Source organism: Symsagittifera roscoffensis, chromosome 5 (genome assembly GCF_963678635.1).
Source record: "Symsagittifera roscoffensis chromosome 5, txSymRosc1.1, whole genome shotgun sequence".
Lineage (NCBI taxonomy): Eukaryota > Metazoa > Xenacoelomorpha > Acoela > Convolutidae > Symsagittifera > Symsagittifera roscoffensis.
In genome coordinates, this window is record NC_087066.1 from 30,617,238 (window position 1) to 30,636,906 (window position 19,669).

Consider the following 19,669-nt stretch of genomic DNA (forward strand, 5'->3'; position numbering starts at 1 on the left):
GGAAAAAAAGAGAGTTCATACTATAACACAAGCTTTACTTATATAATCAAAGTTCCACACAAGAGAAAAATTACACAGACAAAATAAGGATAGCTGGTTGCTGTGGAAGTAGCACAGAATGTTCCGACCACATTTTCAGACTTTTCTTTTCTTCAAATTAGAGTGTTTTCTTGTGCGTCGTGTTCTCATACAGCGATACAAACGCGCACAAAATTAGTTACATAGGTATACACGACAACAATTGTCTTCAAATTATTAATAAATACAATAATGAAAAAAAAATAAACAAATTTTTAAAAGTTTATTTTCATTTTTTGCACTGAAAACTTTGCCCTAAGTATTTCTGGAATTTTTTTAAACCAGAGAAGCCCTAAATGGAAATTCCAAAACTTCTTTTTACCTTTCCTTTATGTGAGGTCAATGTTTTTTTGCCTAAATTGCTAGTTTCTATAAAAACGAACGTTACTCGATCGCTTTACTCCTTCGAAATTAGACAGAAAGTCAAAAATTTTCAACCAGTTTTCTCGATATTGAAATTTTTTTTGAATTTTTTATTGTCATACAAATCACGACTGAAAAAGCTTTAATATGATTCATCATTCAGCCTTGTACTATGATTATTTGTGGTACCTGATTATACGTGGAAAACAAAAAAACTAAAACACCCGAATACAAAGTTCCTTCCTGTTTTCAATAGTCGCAACTCGCAACAAAGCAAAAGTCCGATGGCGAAACTTCTGCGATCAAAAGAACAGTGTTTAACAAAATTTGTTTATAGTCCATTGACGCTATCGATTCCCTGAAATCACTTGTAAAAAGAAATTTTACCTCCGATCTTTTTTTGCAAACTTATGGGAGTTTGAAAATTGCCAACTTAGCCATGCTCTGGACTAAGTTATGCGCACTTAGAAGATTTTATTCATATTGCTGAAAGCGTAATAAAAATTATTAATACGTGTCGATTTATCCCGCACAACAAAACTCGCACTAAATTGAATTGAGGCTAGCTAATCGGTCGTATTAATTTTGTACGACTCTAATTTTCACAATTGATCTTTAATATTGTGCAAAGTTTTTTGTTTTTCAATATTTTTCCCGAACAACTATTCGATAAGGATTGAAGGGCAGTCGGAAAATTCAGGACTTTGCCCTGTACAAGAGCAGTTTTGTTAGCTTCTAATGATGTATTAATAAAAACCAAATATCTTGCTTCAATTCAATTTGGAACGATTAATGATCAGATCAATTAGCCAATTACACGATGATAGCACAAAAATTATCACGGGTTAGTTGTCCCAAACTAGCCACATGGGCAAGTTCCAAACTCCGACAACTTTCAAAAAACGATCAGAGATAACTATCATTTGAAATTCGAGCTCAAGACACCACTGCATTTCAGATGGTATAAAAAAATTCAGTTCTAAAATGACAAGTTAAAAAGTCGCATTTGGTCTTGAGAAAACGAAACTTGTGAGGCGGCAATTCGGAACAAGCGACAATTCGTAACAATAGCCAAGCGGGAAACACTGACTAACGCGCAGTGTTCCTCTCGTGCCGGATGTAAGCACAGCAGGGCAAGCGGATTCTACTTGCCGATTCCTTGTTACGAAAAGTCGCTTGTTACGAATTGTTGCCTGTTACGAATTGTCGCAATACCAAAAAGCCACCCCAATCACAACTGTTCCGTCACTTTTTTGAAAACTTTAAGAGGTTGAGACTTACCTTTGATTCGAGTTTGAGTGGTGCTCCTTCTGTGATCTTTTTGTCTTCCAGGGGTTTCTGGAACGAAGGTCGAATACCTTCTTCTTTGGGTTCAGGCTTCGGTGCTGCGCCAGTCTTAGCTGTAACAACGAGGCAACTATCAGGCATATACAACGAGCTGGACCTGAGACGTAGACACGTTGCTACTTATCAAAAAAGCAGAAAAGGTAATCCATTTTTGCAGGTAAAATAATAGTTAGAACAAGTTAGTTTCAAATGTATTGAAAAAAATGAATGAAAACTATGCAAAATTGCATGGCAAAATTTCTATTGGAACAAATATCACGAAATTTTTAAGACTTACGCAAGACTTGCAATTCGGCCGACGTCGAACAAGTTCCGGCCGCGTTTTTCGCTACACATGTGATCACTCCTGAGTCCTGGATATTTGCATCCTTGATCCTCAATTTAGCCACATCCTTTTCGAACGTGCACTGGAAGTCTTTCCCGTCTGGCTCTATCTTGGTCTTCTCCCGGAACCAGGTAATCTGAGGCTTGCCGATGACCTGGACTTTAAATTCGGCTGTTTCTCCTTCTTTAACAGTCACTTGAGGGAGAGGCGAAAGGAATTTGGGGCTCTCGACACTGTCTTCTGATTTCACTGGAAACAACAAACGACATGCACAGAAAAACTGCAATCGAAACAACGAAAAAAAAACAATAAGAAAATGAAAGGAAAAAGCAAAAAAACGTAACTGGAACTAATAAACTAATACTATTTCGACTCAAGATGATATTTGTAAAATTGAAACTTTTGTAGGGCAACAAAAAAATCGTCTCACTGCTATTGGGTAGCTCCTCTTCCAAAATATGTCTGGCAATATCCTTCTGCACTTGAATAGTGTACAGATCCTTCTCAGTGAGGCAATCTGAGGGCACTAGTCCTTTCAGTCCAGAGAGGGTCTCACAATTCCATGTGTCTGGACTCTTCTTAGAAATGAACACCAACTGCTGACCCTCGATTACAGGCAGGTACTCTGGACCCTTGGGTTCTATGCTAGTGTGTGCACAGTAGACCTTGTCGGTAGGAGAAATCTAGTAAAAACATCACGTATTAGCTGTGGGTTTGCAACAAAAACAATGGAAACATTATAATGATCGAAATTAGAAAAAAAACTTGCATGCACACTCGAAAATAAGTTTAAATGAAACTTGGAAAGATGCCTTTTTTTAAATGAAACTAATAAAATAACATAAAATGTAACCAAAGTCGTGGATAGCAGAGGTCGACCAAACTGATTTTCGAACCGAGTTATCCTAAAACACTATAACGACCCTATTTTGTGATTAATTTCGGCTGGCCGAAAATTGATGTCGTAATAAAATCAAAGGGGGACCGAATCCAGGTGGGCGTTGAGGGGGTCGAGTCCCTGAGGAGAAAAGGGCATCCACCCTGTCCCCAACTCTTCTCTAAATTCGTTCGTAGCGGGTAGCTTTACAAATACTACACCGCCAAAAAAGTCTAAGAGTGAAAAAATTCTACCTTAGAAAATTATATAAAAAAAGGTTTCGTCGAGTTTCTTGGGCAGCGTAGAAACACAATTGATATTCAAGAACTTAAAAATATTAGCTTCAGTGAGCTTTCATACTGAGGCGCAGCTGCGCTTCGCAAACACTTGCGAGAACACGACCAAAAAGCAGCTCTATCAAGTGAAATAAGAAAAAGTAGATATGAACCTCGAATTAGCAAAAATTCGGCTAAGTGTAGGACTCGAATATGCGACCAACTGCAATCGCGAGATTTTGAGTCTCACGCTAATCACATAAGCCACGCAAGCTTAAAAACCGACAAACAGAAGTCACGGATAAAGCAGCTACATAGGCTAACAAATTGTCAATGCGATTCAGCAAAAGTGGAACCAAATACAAATAGACTCAATTTTGCAAGTAATAATTTGAAAAATAACAAACCGAAGGCATCCACACTAACTTTGCATGTAACAAATCGCAAAGCCTAAAACCACATTATGTATAAATTATGCATTTCAAAAAATTGCTAAATGTATTGAGGAAGAAAAATTCTGAAATCGAATTTTTATTATTGTGATGTTGTTTGAAACAAATAGTTTTTTTTTAGGTTCATTTGATGAATTAAAAAAGCATCAACTGTGTTAATTTATTACTACACGAATGTCAAAGGACATGCTATCAAAAAGCTGTATAGGTGCCCCAAAAAAGGCACCAATATTTGCAACTTAGGTTGGAAAAAAATTTTCGCGCTAAAACACTAGTTTCGCAAGTGTAATTAAAATAATTTTGGGAAAAACATTGAAAACTATCTCTTTAGTGGTAATTGAGTCCGAATAGGTAAAATTCCCACCAGATTTTCTTGGCAGACTAGGTTTCAATTTGTGCTTTGAGATACTTGAAACGTGAAATCATAATAAAAAACCATTTTACAGCCTAGCTTTTTCATGCGTCGAAAACTCCAATTTTATGTTTCCAAGGCTTGTTAATAGTTTTGCTTTCAATTTATAATTTAAAAAATAAAAAAGAAGCAAAAATTCAAAACTCGCTCTGATAGACTTTTTGGAATTCAGATTGTTGCTGATATAAATCTTTAAGGAAGTTTTTCAAGACACCATCAGCAATTCCTGATATCTCGAAAGATCAAAATTCGCGAAATGATCACAATATATAATCACTTTTCTTCAAGTGATTTTTTCTCATAGATAAAAATTAGTAAACCAATTTTTCACATCGAATATCGAGCATAAAAAAAAACATTGTAGATAGCATATTTGAAATGAGATAGCATATTTATCATATATAAAAAAAACTTAAAATGAAGCAGATTTTTTTATGAAGAAGAAACCTCTAAGATGGCCTTGCTTAGATCCTTAGCTTTCCAACAAAATCTTCAAAACTTCGACCTGCTTCTGCTGCTTCCTAATGGGACTTTTGGCACCAAGAAAATTTCTCTGACGCCCTCTAACTAAATGGCTAAACAACCATCTGACACAATTTTTTACTTTTACTCATCCGGAAGTGTTCTAATAAACAATTTCCTTCATCATGTGAAAGCGGTAGAAACTAGGGGAAAATTTGTTATTTCATCGCTTAAGAACTAAAAATTGCAACATCTATGTCCGTGACAACCTTTTGACCAATTTTTACTCAACCGACGCATATTAAATGCATAAACACAACTCAAAATCAAGTTGCAAAATATTAGATTGGATTGACTTCCTTTCAGATAAAAAAATCAATTTCATTTTAAATGAATCAGAAAAAAAGCAAGTCAAACAGTTCTCAGATATTGCTGCTAAGAAAATAGTTTTGGCTATAAAATTTGATCACAATGTTTTGGCTATAAAATCTTGAAGACCTGAAACTCAAGAAAAATTGAGGCTTCTTTTTGTTACAACTTATCAATGATACAAATTTTGTCCTGCGGTTTTTCCATGCCTAACTGAGAATTGTTTGATGACTTATTTTCAAATCAATTTAAAAAGTTTTTTATATTACAAATTGGACTTATTTTTTCCCCAGATTCCAAAAAAAAGCACTAACTTGATTTGAAAAAAAAATCTCAACTTTTAAATTTCAAAGAAAAATAGGGCGCCCCCATTTTTGATTTTTAACTTGAAAACTTTTTTTTGCATTAGCATATTAACATCATGCGTAGCCATAATATCACCTAGCCATAAAACCACGAAAAAAATTTGAAAGGTGGGGGACTACAAACAACACTCAAAACACGATTTGAAACTAAAAATTTTAGAACGGGTGTGATTTTCATCAAAAAATCAGTTTAATCTTTTAAAAATAGTCCCTAATAGAAATATGCTACACTAATTTGTTTCAAAACAGTCTCTCGTACATAATTGAACTTGATTTTTCTTTTATCAATGTCGAAATCGATATTAATTTGCGAGAAAACAAAATTTGCTCACTTAGGTAAAATTCAAACTGGTTCCACAGAGCCAAAAAGTGAAAAATAGGTTATCACACAAGTTTGATTTCGTTTTTTTTTCGAGATGGTCAGAAAAAATAAAATACCTAAGAAGTCAACTCGCTTACCTACTCAAGTGCAGATCTATTTTGAATTAAGCAGTGTATTATTGAACAGTTCATACCACCGCAGTTGAGCTGCAGGCAACAATGATACTAGGTTGGAACTTACAACCGTTTGATCCAATATCCGCTAAATTTGGACCTGCCAGTCAGAACATTACAATTACGCCCTATAATCGCGAGTTTCTGGTCACCAACTGTGAAAATTTCACTTTTATTTGTGAGAGCCGACGGCCAACCAAGCAGAACTAAACTTTAAGCAGTTTCTTGAGTTTTGATTCAATTGCAAAGAGATGGGATTGTTTCAGAAATGTTGCCATAAGAGAGGCCGATCCAACTGGGATTTCTTGCAGAGACATTTTATGGAAACAAATTCAAATGAATGTCAACTTTCTCCTAAAAGAACTAACTGTTGCGGTGTAACGAGAAGAATTGAACTGACTAGATAACAAACTTATTGCATTATTTTTTGCTAGTAAATATAAACACAGGGAAGGGTTAGTTGCAGGTTAGCGAATAAATCATAACAAATACCAAATCTCAGTTTACCTTTTTGAACAAATTAATTTAATGAGGATATCTGTTGAAAACTAAGAATTTTTGGGTTGAAGTTGCTGCATAACCGCATAACCAAGAAAAGATTTTCCACGAAAACTAATCTAGATGAACAATTCAAAATTCGGTGGTTATAATTGATACAAAACTAGTTAGCATTCCAGCAAAGTATTAAATATTACTCAGTTATTTCTGAAACTTACTTTTCGTGTTGGTTTGTCTGAGGGTTCTGAAATTAATGACAGGTGTGTATAAAACTAACGCAACGGTCCAAAATAGGGGACTATTTTTATAGAAGTGACCCCAATCTGCAACTGAGATTGGCAGCTTGAATATAACAAAGAGCAGGAAATAAAATATGAATTATCAAAGGTTCGTTAAGTTTCTACGGTCAATACGGGCAAGCACTTTGATAAACTAATGCATACAATTCTCCTAATCAAAATGCAGGCAAATAGTTCATTGTAATGTATCTAATTCAATTTTACAACGCTTGAATACATACCGTGGCAGAAAATTTTGATTAAAAAAATCTGAAAAACAATTTTTATATTGTGTTAATAGCTTGTAATAGAACTTCGAATTGCCGAGTCATCGGTTTAGTGGCACAATTTATTATAAATATGTAATTTACTATAAACAATTTAAAACCTGGAGGCAATGTCCAAAATTTCTTGGGAAATTCTGGAAAAAGAGCAATGTTTTCTACTGATCAGATGGTTCAAATGCAGCACATGTTTTTGACACAACTCGATGTTTTTTGACAAAATAATTCACAACTAAATCACGGCAGTCAAAATAAATAACCGTCTTGAAGTGCGCGTAATTGCAAAAATGAACTTACTGAAGTATATATGACTTTATCGAATTTATAAAGCCCGGAATTCCGTTTTAGTTTGTACCTTAGACCTTAATCAGTATGTTTGAAAACCAATTTTTCATTTAATAGATAAGAAAAAATATGCAGAACCTAATTCAAGAAAGTTCTCGAAACTCAATGTAAATCTGAAAGGAAAAAAATATCGAAAACTGGAGGAATTTATCAAAAGGTAGCAAGTGCTCAATAAAATATATTTAAATGCAGAGGCGAGTCGGAGCAAAAGCGAAACAAAATGCGAAACAAAAACGAACAGCAAAAACGAAACATTTACTCAGGTGCGAAGCTGCTCTTCGCAAACACTTGCGTGAACACGACCAAAAAGCAGCTCTATCAAGTAAAATCAGAAAAAGTAGAAATAAGCCTCGAATTAGTAAAAACTCGGCTTAGTAATTTGCCAATTCGATAACTCAAAAGGAGTACCAAATACAAAAAGACACAATTTTGCATGTAATAAATTGGAAAGCATAAAACCAAATTATGTATAAATTATGCATTTCAAAAAATTGCGAAATACATTGTGTTGGAAAACTTCTGAAATCGAGCTTTTTATCATTGCATTGCTGCTTGAAACAATTAACTTTTTTCGGTTCATTTGATGAATTAAAAATGCATCAACTGTACCAACTTTTTTCTGATCAAAATGTTAAAGCACATATGACATTATACTGCTACTGCAGCCTACCGATTCAAAAGTGCCACCAAACGTAGCACTTTTATTTGCGACTTACGTTGGAAAAAAAGAAGGTTCGTACTAATACACTCGCTTCGCAAGTGTAATTTAAAAAACTGCTCTTAGGGCCAATTGAGAAGTTTTTCGTTTGAGTAATTGACAAAAAGGTTGAGAAAAAAAGTTTTTTTTATTTGTTGCTTCATTTTATCCCCTTAACGCTATGTAAAACACTAAGTGTGTATTTAGCGTCTCAAATTGTGATAACAGGATTAAATCGCTGGCCTCAATTCAAATTGTAATGCATTAATTTGCTTCTTACGCGTGATATAAGTACGCAATATATCGCACTTTAACTATCCCAAGTAGGCCAAATTAGCAATTTTCAAACGCCCGTAACTTTACGAAAAATCATCACCGATAAAATATCTTTTCAAATTTGAGCAATAACTCTCAGATGGTATAAAAATTTTTGTCAAAAACATTTAGTTAAGACAAGTCGAAAATTGACTGAATGCAAAAAACCACACCAAGCAAAAATATTCCTCACTTTCTTCGAAAGTCGGAACCATAAAATTTAAGTATTTCGCGACATGGAATAACGCTTGCTAATCGCAAGCGTAATTAACTACCAAAACTCAACATGCGCAGCCATTCATTGTCACATCTATTGCAAAGTCTTTCACAAAATCGAAAAAGGATAAAAAACTATTAATGAAAAAAACAAAAATACCATTTTTCGTATTGTATTTCAAGGAAACAATTTTTTCAGATGATTACGAACAATGCCGCTTCATAAGTTCCAAGAAAAACTAAATAGAAGATGGCTAGTTGCTTCAACTATGTGCACGAATCGATCGTTAACTTTATCAACGAACTTGGAAAATGACAACAAACATTGATTTTCGTAAATTTCTTTATACTTGATGAAGCAAAAAAACACTAATATAACTTCTATAATATTTTCAGTTCTCGCCACTTACGTACTCCACCTATTTACTTTGGATTTAACTTGAATTTTCAAGAAACTGAGCATGTCTTGAAATTTACCATTCCTAAAAAATTGACCATGCTGTGAACAAAATTATTTACGGGAAAAAACTCAAGTATCTGATTGCAATACTCTGGCTTATCACAAGGGTAAAAAGCAATTTGAAACACGCGTATAATTCTCACGTGCGTATTCGGTGAAGTTTTCAAAGGGGGTACAGTAAATCGCAAGGGTACACAGCTTAAAAACAAGCCAATAAAAATAGCTGAATAACTTTACAAGGTGAATTTTAGAAGGCGAATTTTCATTTGAATTTAAGCTGAACTCACCTTTCTGACTAATGTGAGCAGACCCTTTTACCACTCCACTTTCATTCATCGCCTGGAACGTATAGAGTCCCACGTGTGAGTCCGTGAATGAAGGGATCTTTAAGTAATGCAGAGTTTTGTCATCTTTATCCTTCTCTATCTTGAAGTCACGTGACGAGCGGATCTCCTTCTCGTTCTTGAGCCACTTGACCTCATTTGCGTCCTCAATTTGGGCAGTGAGGGTTATAGGTTTGTTCAGTTCAGCAACAGATGAGACAGGCGCTCTGATAAATCTTGGTTTGCCTTCTGTTTATCAAAAGTTACAATACAAATTCTCATGAACTAGACATTATGAACTGAACCAGCTCACAAAGACTACAAAGGCCTTATTTTAAACAAATCTTCTAGTGATGCCTCATATAAAAAAAAAACTCATTATGAAGGCTGAGGCCTTACAAACTGATCAAAAATTTTGCTGTGAGCAAGAAAAATGGGCTTTTCATTTTCACTAGCTGTAGTTAAATATTTTACCGGTTGTTGGTTTTCTGACAGGAAAACGAATTATGACACGAGCAAGTCTTTGTGATAGAATTTTTAAAAAAGTTTTAAAAAAGTTTAAAAAAAGATAGAATTTTTAAAAAGCAAGAGCTAAAAATTATAACTGATCATCCAAACTCACTCTTGACTGGTTCCTCTTTTTTCGGTGCCGAATGTGCGACTTTCTGTTCACTCGCCTCAACATCCTCATCTTCTTCTTCTTCTTCTTCATCTTCTTCTTCTTCTTCTTCTTCTTCTTCTGATTCTTCGTCTTCTATATCTTCGTCGTCAATCGACCTCTTCGTGGGATCTCGACCCGTTCGCGAACCACGTTTTGGTCTATCCTTGGATGTATCCGAAGGTTGCCGTCTGTCGATAGAACCTTTCTTCAATTTGGGATCTTTTTCAGACTCATCGTTGTCTTTATCGAATGGTTTCAGATTGAAACCATCCTTTGAGTCGCCTCCTTTCTTGTTCTTACTGGTAGGTTTTAGTTGCACTTGGTTCGGATCCTCGTACTGTTCGGCTGTCTTTTTCTTAGCCGGTTTCAGTTTTACCATGCCAGGGGAGTCAAATAACTCTTTCTTTGAAGAATCTTTGTCATCATCTGGTTTCTTGGGAGGTGGTTTCTTCTTGAGCGCCATTTTTGGCTTGTTTGGATCTTCCTCTTCTTTTGTCTTGTCGCCTTCTTTCGGTTTATCTGGTTCTTCTTTCTTTTCAGGTTGCTTGGGTTTCTCAGCTTCTTTCTTTTTCTCCGGCTCTTTGGGCTTCTCGGATTCTTTCGGTTTTGCAGTTTCCTTTAGTTTTTCCTCTTTTGGCGCTTCATCTGGTTCTTCATACTCCTCAACTTCTTCTCGTTTAGAAGTAACCATTAAAGTTTTCAAAAGTTCTGGATCAGCAAGAAGCAGAAGCGCTTCAAGTGTAGATTCCAATTCTAAACTTTTCGGTTTATCGGACATTAGGACGAAAGTGTAGTCTATGGAACCCAAGTAATTCTTGGCGACAAAAACAATTTCTAGACCATTCTCAGTTTCGCTGTCTGGAACCTCCAGGGTAACAGTTCCATCCGGTCTTTGAGTTTGTTTGAAAATAGGATCTTTGGGATCCAGAGGTTCGCCACGTACGTACCAAGTTATGGTAGATTGTGGCCGCCCAGCAATTCTACCTTCAATAATAGAGGTACTTTTCACTCGCTTGATATTGAACTGGCCCGAGATTTTGGGAACCTCGTCTAAATTTGACTTCTTTTTGACCGTTTTGTCAACAAACACTTCCGATACAACAGGTCTGTTCTCTTTAACAGTCAGAGAGTTGTGAGATTGAGCGATGTCATTCTCAACAGTGAACTGAATATCACTCTTGATATATTTCTTTTTGTCTTTCAAGGTCAAGTAGGCGATATTGTCTTTGACTTCGACTTTTGCGTCTTTGTTTGTTTTGGGATCCTTGCCGTCAATCAACCAAGATGTCTTTGGCTGCTTTCCTTCGAAAGCAACCTTGAAAACAATTTCGTCATCGTTAATAATTGGTTCTAATGGCTTCGTAATCGCCGCTCCCCCATCAGGAAAGCTTTGTCTCTCCACTGCTCTTTTCCTCTCAATTCCATCGTCCTCCTGTGTTGGTTGTTCGAACTCCTTATTCGTTTCAGTAATTTTCAGACCAAAATCTTGATTCTCATCGAAATCGCCGAACGACACTTCAGGAACATATTCTTCGAAAAAGTTGAAATCCTCCAGGGTGTCTTTGAACCCTGGATCGGCCATCAGAAGCAAAGCTCCTAAGTTCTGATCCAAATCCCAACTTTTGGGTTTGTCGGAACTGAGCACAAAAGTGTAGTCAAAAGATCCCAAGTAGTTTTCTGCAACTACCACTAGCTCCAAACCATTCTCAATTTCACTATCTGGTACTTCCATTACAAATGTACCGTCTGGTTTCTTTGTTTGTTTGAAAATTGGATCTTTAGCATCCAGGGGTTGGCCATGTATGGTCCAGTTAACTGTCGGTTCAGGGCGTCCTCCTAGTTTTCCTTCTATAACAGACGTATTTCCGACTCTCTTTACTGTGAAAGGTGTCACAATTTTTGGTCCTTCGTCAACACTCGCCTTTTTCTTAATTGTTTTATCAACAAACCCGTCCGAGATGACCGGTCTGTTGTTTTTCGCAGTGAACGTATTGTTGGATTGGGTTGAATCATTTTCGACTGTGAACTTAATATCACTCTTGATATACTTCTTCTTGTCTTTCAAGGTCAAGTAAGCGACATTGTCTTTAACTTCAACCTTTGCGTCTTTGTTCGTTTTCGGATCTTTGCCGTCAATCAACCACGAAGTTTTGGGATCTTTTCCAGTGAATTCGACTTTGAAAATAACTTCATCGTCCGTAACAATTGGCTCTATTGGCTTTCTGATAACTGCTGCGCCCTTTGGAACTTCTTTTCGATCAACAGGCCTCAATTTAGGACCCTCTGGTTTATTTTCAGCCAGTTGTTTACTTCGCGGTTTCTTTGCGGTACCATTGGGCATGTCTGGTTTCTTCGGTTCCTCCTTTGGTTTCTTCTTGGCACTTTCGGCTGTTTTATTATCCTTAGTCGGAGTTTCGTCTTCGTCAACTTCTTCGTCTTCCTCTTCTTTAGCCGGCTGCTTCTTTTGCGGTTTCGCTTGGGGTAAAAGATCAGCTGGTAAGAGCGGTTTCAGAACATCTTTCAATTTCGGATCAGACATTGACAGTAAGAGAACTTGACTAGCATCGAGAGAGTTGACTTTTCTTGGGTCTGGATTGTCCTCTAACAATACAAAAGAGTGCTCAACTGTTCCCATGTAGTTTTCCGCCAACAGAACCAAATCGACTCCGTTTTCTGTTTCTTTGTCCGGAATTTCAATAATGGCAGTTCCATCTGGCTTATTCGTCTGTTTGAAAGTTTTATCCCTTGGTGTTATTGGTGTTCCATTTTTGTACCATGTAAAGGTTGGCATTGGCGTAGAAACAATTGTTCCTTGAATAATAGTTGTGTTTTTTGAACGCTTATTGGTGAAGGGATTCACAATTCTAGGCGCTTCATCTTTCATTCCATTTCGCTTTATTGTTTTGTCCAGAATGCTTTCCGAGATAATCGGTCTGTTCTCTTTAAATACTAGCGAGTTGCTTGTGGTTGATATTTTGTTATTGACTATCAGGTTAATGTTCGAGTTGATATATTTGTCTTTCTTTTTCAGCTTCAAGACAGCAGTATCGCCTCTTGTGGTAACTGTTGCATCAGAAACTCGAGATGGTTCCTTTCCATCGATTGTCCACGTAAGACTGGGTTCTTTACCCTCAAAGTCTATGAGAAACTCGACCACGTCTTCCTCTGGTAGACAAAATCGCATTGGACCAGATGGCCTAGCTGCGTTATTCGGAAGTTTTCGCTTGGGAACCGATTGACGTGGCTTCTGTGCAATAGGTTTCAGTTCCTCTTCTTCGATAACCTTCTCCTCTTTTTTCTTTTCGGGTTCTTTTTGTTTGTTGGCATCCTTTTTTGGCTGATCAAACTCTTCGCTTGTTTCAGTAACTCTTAGATTATTTTGCTGTTCGTCAAAGTCACTCAGAGACAGTTGCGGGATATACTCGTTGAAGAAATCAAAATTATCCAACGTTTCTTTGAACCCTGGATCAGCCATCAGAAGCAAAGCTCCTAAGTTCTGATCCAAATCCCAACTTTTGGGTTTGTCGGAACTGAGCACAAAAGTGTAGTCAAAAGATCCCAAGTAGTTTTCTGCAACTACCACTAGCTCCAAACCATTCTCAATTTCACTATCTGGTACTTCCATTACAAATGTACCGTCTGGTTTCTTTGTTTGTTTGAAAATTGGATCTTTAGCATCGAGGGGTTGGCCATGTATGGTCCAGTTAACTGTCGGCTCAGGGCGTCCTCCTAGTTTTCCTTCTATAACAGACGTATTTCCGACTCTCTTTACTGTAAAAGGTGTCACAATTTTTGGTCCTTCGTCAACACTCGCCTTTTTCTTAATTGTTTTATCAACAAACCCGTCCGAGATGACCGGTCTGTTGTTTTTCGCAGTGAACGTATTGTTGGATTGGGTTGAATCATTTTCGACTGTGAACTTAATATCACTCTTGATATACTTCTTCTTGTCTTTCAAGGTCAAGTAAGCGACATTGTCTTTAACTTCAACCTTTGCGTCTTTGTTCGTTTTCGGATCTTTGCCGTCAATCAACCACGAAGTTTTGGGATCTTTTCCAGTGAATTCGACTTTGAAAATAACTTCATCGTCCGTAACAATTGGCTCTATTGGCTTTCTGATAACTGCTGCGCCCTTTGGAACTTCTTTTCGATCAACAGGCCTCAATTTAGGACCCTCTGGTTTATTTTCAGCCAGTTGTTTACTTCGCGGTTTCTTTGCGGTACCATTGGGCATGTCTGGTTTCTTCGGTTCCTCCTTTGGTTTCTTCTTGGCACTTTCGGCTGTTTTATTATCCTTAGTCGGAGTTTCGTCTTCGTCAACTTCTTCGTCTTCCTCTTCTTTAGCCGGCTGCTTCTTTTGCGGTTTCGCTTGGGGTAAAAGATCAGCTGGTAAGAGCGGTTTCAGAACATCTTTCAATTTCGGATCAGACATTGACAGTAAGAGAACTTGACTAGCATCGAGAGAGTTGACTTTTCTTGGGTCTGGATTGTCCTCTAACAATACAAAAGAGTGCTCAACTGTTCCCATGTAGTTTTCCGCCAACAGAACCAAATCGACTCCGTTTTCTGTTTCTTTGTCCGGAATTTCAATAATGGCAGTTCCATCTGGCTTATTCGTCTGTTTGAAAGTTTTATCCCTTGGTGTTATTGGTGTTCCATTTTTGTACCATGTAAAGGTTGGCATTGGCGTAGAAACAATTGTTCCTTGAATGACAGTTGTGTTTTTTGAACGCTTATTGGTGAAGGGATTCACAATTCTAGGCGCTTCATCTTTCATTCCATTTCGCTTTATTGTTTTGTCCAGAATGCTTTCCGAGATAATCGGTCTGTTCTCTTTAAATACTAGCGAGTTGCTTGTGGTTGATATTTTGTTATTGACTATCAGGTTAATGTTCGAGTTGATATTTTTGTCTTTATTTTTCAGCTTCAAGACAGCAGTATCGCCTCTTGTGGTAACTGTTGCATCAGAAACTCGAGATGGTTCCTTTCCATCGATTGTCCACGTAAGACTGGGTTCTTTACCCTCAAAGTCTATGAGAAACTCGACCACGTCTTCCTCTGGTAGACAAAATCGCATTGGACCAGATGGCCTAGCTGCGTTATTCGGAAGTTTTCGCTTGGGAACCGATTGACGTGGCTTCTGTGCAATAGGTTTCAGTTCCTCTTCTTCGATAACCTTCTCCTCTTTTTTCTTTTCGGGTTCTTTTTGTTTGCTGGCATCCTTTTTTGGCTGATCAAACTCTTCGCTTGTTTCAGTAACTCTTAGATTATTTTGCTGTTCGTCAAAGTCACTCAGAGACAGTTGCGGGATATACTCGTTGAAGAAATCAAAATTATCCAACGTTTCTTTGAACCCTGGATCAGCCATCAGAAGCAAAGCTCCTAAGTTCTGATCCAAATCCCAACTTTTGGGTTTGTCGGAACTGAGCACAAAAGTGTAGTCAAAAGATCCCAAGTAGTTTTCTGCAACTACCACTAGCTCCAAACCATTCTCAATTTCACTATCTGGTACTTCCATTACAAATGTACCGTCTGGTTTCTTTGTTTGTTTGAAAATTGGATCTTTAGCATCGAGGGGTTGGCCATGTATGGTCCAGTTAACTGTCGGCTCAGGGCTTCCTCCTAGTTTTCCTTCTATAACAGACGTATTTCCGACTCTCTTTACTGTAAAAGGTGTCACAATTTTTGGTCCTTCGTCAGCACTCGCCTTTTTCTTAATTGTTTTATCAACAAACCCGTCCGAGATGACCGGTCTGTTGTTTTTCGCAGTGAACGTATTGTTGGATTGGGTGGAATCATTTTCGACTGTGAACTTAATATCACTCCTGATATACTTCTTCTTGTCTTTCAAGGTCAAGTAAGCGACATTTTCTTTAACTTCAACCGTTGCGTCTTTGTTCGTTTTCGGATCTTTGCCGTCAATCAACCACGAAGTTTTGGGATCTTTTCCAGTGAATTCGACTTTGAAAATAACTTCATCGTCCGTAACAATTGGCTCTATAGGTTTTCTGATAACTGCTGCGCCCTTTGGAACTTCTTTTCGATCAACAGGCCTCAATTTAGGACCCTCTGGTTTATTTTCAGCCAGTTGTTTACTTCGCGGTTTCTTTGCGGTACCATTGGGCATGTCTGGTTTCTTCGGTTCCTCCTTTGGTTTCTTCTTGGCACTTTCGGCTGTTTTATTATCCTTAGTCGGAGTTTCGTCTTCGTCAACTTCTTCGTCTTCCTCTTCTTTAGCCGGCTGCTTCTTTTGCGGTTTCGCTTGGGGTAAAAGATCAGCTGGTAAGAGCGGTTTCAGAACATCTTTCAATTTCGGATCAGACATTGACAGTAAGAGAACTTGACTAGCATCGAGAGAGTTGACTTTTCTTGGGTCTGGATTGTCCTCTAACAATACAAAAGAGTGCTCAACTGTTCCCATGTAGTTTTCCGCCAACAGAACCAAATCGACTCCGTTTTCTGTTTCTTTGTCCGGAATTTCAATAATGGCAGTTCCATCTGGCTTATTCGTCTGTTTGAAAGTTTTATCCCTTGGTGTTATTGGTGTTCCATTTTTGTACCATGTAAAGGTTGGCATTGGCGTAGAAACAATTGTTCCTTGAATGACAGTTGTGTTTTTTGAACGCTTATTGGTGAAGGGATTCACAATTCTAGGCGCTTCATCTTTCATTCCATTTCGCTTTATTGTTTTGTCCAGAATGCTTTCCGAGATAATCGGTCTGTTCTCTTTAAATACCAGCGAGTTGCTTGTGGTTGATATTTTGTTATTGACTATCAGGTTAATGTTCGAGTTGATATATTTGTCTTTATTTTTCAGCTTCAAGACAGCAGTATCGCCTCTTGTGGTAACTGTTGCATCAGAAACTCGAGATGGTTCCTTTCCATCGATTGTCCACGTAAGACTGGGTTCTTTACCCTCAAAGTCTATGAGAAACTCGACCACGTCTTCCTCTGGTAGACAAAATCGCATTGGACCAGATGGCCTAGCTGCGTTATTCGGAAGTTTTCGCTTGGGAACCGATTGACGTGGCTTCTGTGCAATAGGTTTCAGTTCCTCTTCTTCGATAACCTTCTCCTCTTTTTTCTTTTCAGGTTCTTTCTGTTTGTTTGCCTCCTCTTTTGGCTTATCAAACTCTTCGCTTGTTTCAGTAACTTTTAGACTATTTTGCTGTTCATCGAATTCAACCGAAGACAATTGGGGGATATACTCGTTGAAGAAATCAAAGTTATCCAACGTTTCTTCGAAGCCTGGATCGGCCATCAACAGCAAGGCTCCTAAATTTTGGTCCAGGTCCCAGCTCTTTGGTTTATCTGAACTTAGTACAAACGTATAATCAATTGAGCCTAAATAGTTATCGGCAAGAACAACTAGCTCCAGGCCATTTTCAGTCTCATCATCGGGAACTTCCATTATAAGAGTACCATCCGATTTTTTCGTTTGCTTGAAAACGGGGTCTTTAGGGTCGAGACGGTGACCATTGATAGTCCAGGTAATAGTAGATTCCGGACGTCCTCCAAGTTTTCCTTCAATAATTGACGTCTTTCCTACCCGCTTAACAGTAAATGGAGTCGCAACTTTTGGACCTTCGTCTACGCTTGCTTTTTTCTTGATAGTTTTATCCAAGTAACCATCTGAAATCACTGGCCTTTTGTCTTTTACGGTAAACGTATTGTTTGACTGACACTTATCGTTTTCAACTGTGAACTTCACTTCGCTCTTGATATGCTTGTTTTTGTTCTTCAATGTCAAATAAGCTGTGTTCCCTTTAACTTCTACCTTGGCATCCTTGTTGAGTTTTGGATCTTTACCATCTATTAACCACGATATTTTTGGATCTTTTCCATCAATTTGAACTTTGAAAATCAATTCATCGTCTTTGACTATCGGCTCGATGGGTCTTTTAATCAATGCTGCACCTTGTGGAACATCTTTTCTGTCAACAGGTCTTAGCTTCGGTTCATTTTCTTTCCGCTTAGGGAAATCTTTATGTCTGGGGGTGAGAGGTTTCGAACTCTCAGCCATTTTGTTGTCTTTCGCTGGTTCTTCGTCTTCGTCGACTTCTTCGTCTTGTGGTGCTTTTTTCTTGGCCCTTCCTTCAGGCAGAAGATCTAGAGGTATCAGCTGCTTCAGCATATCTTTAAGTTTCGGATCAGCCAAAAACAACAGCAAAACTTGAGTTGAATCGAGAGCATTTACTTTCCTGGGATTTGGATTGTCTTCTAGCAGAATAAATGATTGCTCTATGGCTCCCATGTAATTTTCAGCAACTAAAATAACTTCAATACCACATTCGGTTTCCTTATCAGGCACTTCAATAGTTACTGTTCCGTCTGGCTTAGATGATTGTTTGAGCGTTTTATCTCTGGGCGTAATCGGAGTTCCATTTTTATACCATGTGAAATTTGGCATTGGCGTTGCAGATATTGTTCCTTGAATTACAACCACTGTTTTTACACGTTTGATTGTAAAATCAGAGACAATTTTCGGCGCTTCATCTTTCATTCCGTTTCGTTTGATCGTCTTATCCAGAACACTTTCAGAAACAATTGGTCTGTTTTCTTTAAACACAAGCGAATTGCTTGTTGTGGATATTTTATTATTGACTGTTAAATTAATGCTGGAGTTGATGTATTTATCTTTGTTTTTAAGTTTCAGAACAGCAGTATTGCCTCTTGTAATGACTGTTGCATCTGATACTCTTGAAGGTTCCTTCCCATCAATAGTCCATGTCACACTGGGTTCTTTGCCCTCAAAGTCAATAAGAAATTCGACAACGTCTTCTTCTGGCAAAGAAAACCTCATAGGGCCAGTGGGTCTTGCAGCGTTACTAGGAAGTTTTCGTTTGGGAACCATTTGTCGCGGCTTCTCGGCTACTGGTTTAACTACGTCATCATCTATTTCATCGTCTTTCTTTTTTTCTGGTTTCTCTTTCTCTGGATCTTTCTTTTCAGGCTCTTTTTTCTTTTCTGGTTCTTTCTTTTCAGGCTCATTTTTCTTTTCTGGCTCTTTCTTTTGTTCTTTTGGTTTGCACAAAGCCTGTCTCAATTCATCCGGCAAAAAACTTTCCAAAAATTCTCTCAAACTGGGATCCGAGAGGAAAAGGAGCAACAATTGAGTTGAATCCAGATAGTTCACATCTCTGGGATTTTGACCTATTAGCACAAAAGATTGCTCAATTGTCCCTAGATAGTTCTCAGCTATGAGCGTGAGATCCAGACCGCTTTCTGTTTCATTATCTGGTACATCGATCGAAACTGTACCATCTGGTTTACTCACTTGTTTGAACTTTGGATCCTTGGGGTCGAGAGGTTGTCCATTTTTGAACCAGGTTATCATAGTACCTGGTTTTCCAACAATCTTTCCTTCAATGATGCACACCATTTTGACCCTTTTGATTGTAAATTTGCTGACAAATTTGGGCGCTTCATCTGAGGGGCTTTTCTTCTTAATGCTTTTGTCTATTAGATTCTCAGAAAGAACAGGTCTGTTTTGCTGAATCGTGAATGAATTATTGGCCGTGGAGATATTGTTATCAATTGTGAACACGATGTCAGAAGTCAGATACTTCTCTCGATTTTTCAAGATCAGAATCGCTTTGTTGTCTCTAGTTGTAACTTTTGCGTCCGGCATCTTTGAGACATCTTTTCCATCAATGGTCCATTTTCCCGAGGGCCTGTCACCTTCGAAATTGATCACCAACTCAATTACGTCATCTTGAGGCAAAGAAAACTGCATTGGCCCTGAAGCTCTTGCAGCTCCTGAAGGAAGCTT

General features: G+C 37.8%; 1 protein-coding gene across 4 annotated transcripts in view; it reads right to left on the reverse strand.

Moving 5' to 3' along the window:
• Positions 1 to 19,098, reverse strand: part of LOC134846406 (twitchin-like) — a 94,317-nt gene extending 75,219 nt beyond the window's left edge. For all 4 annotated transcript variants that reach the window (XM_063863752.1, XM_063863751.1, XM_063863750.1 and 1 more), the window contains exons 1-6: positions 9,859 to 19,098; positions 9,201 to 9,485; positions 6,537 to 6,562; positions 2,544 to 2,796; positions 2,066 to 2,362; positions 1,723 to 1,841 (exon numbers count right to left, since the gene is read on the reverse strand). In XM_063863752.1, coding sequence (XP_063719822.1) covers positions 1,723 to 1,841; positions 2,066 to 2,362; positions 2,544 to 2,796; positions 6,537 to 6,562; positions 9,201 to 9,485; positions 9,859 to 18,751 — 9,873 coding nt within the window. In that variant the 5' untranslated portion in view covers positions 18,752 to 19,098. The remainder of the gene's footprint in view (positions 1 to 1,722; positions 1,842 to 2,065; positions 2,363 to 2,543; positions 2,797 to 6,536; positions 6,563 to 9,200; positions 9,486 to 9,858) is intronic.
• Between the last annotated feature and the right edge of the window lie 571 nt (positions 19,099 to 19,669).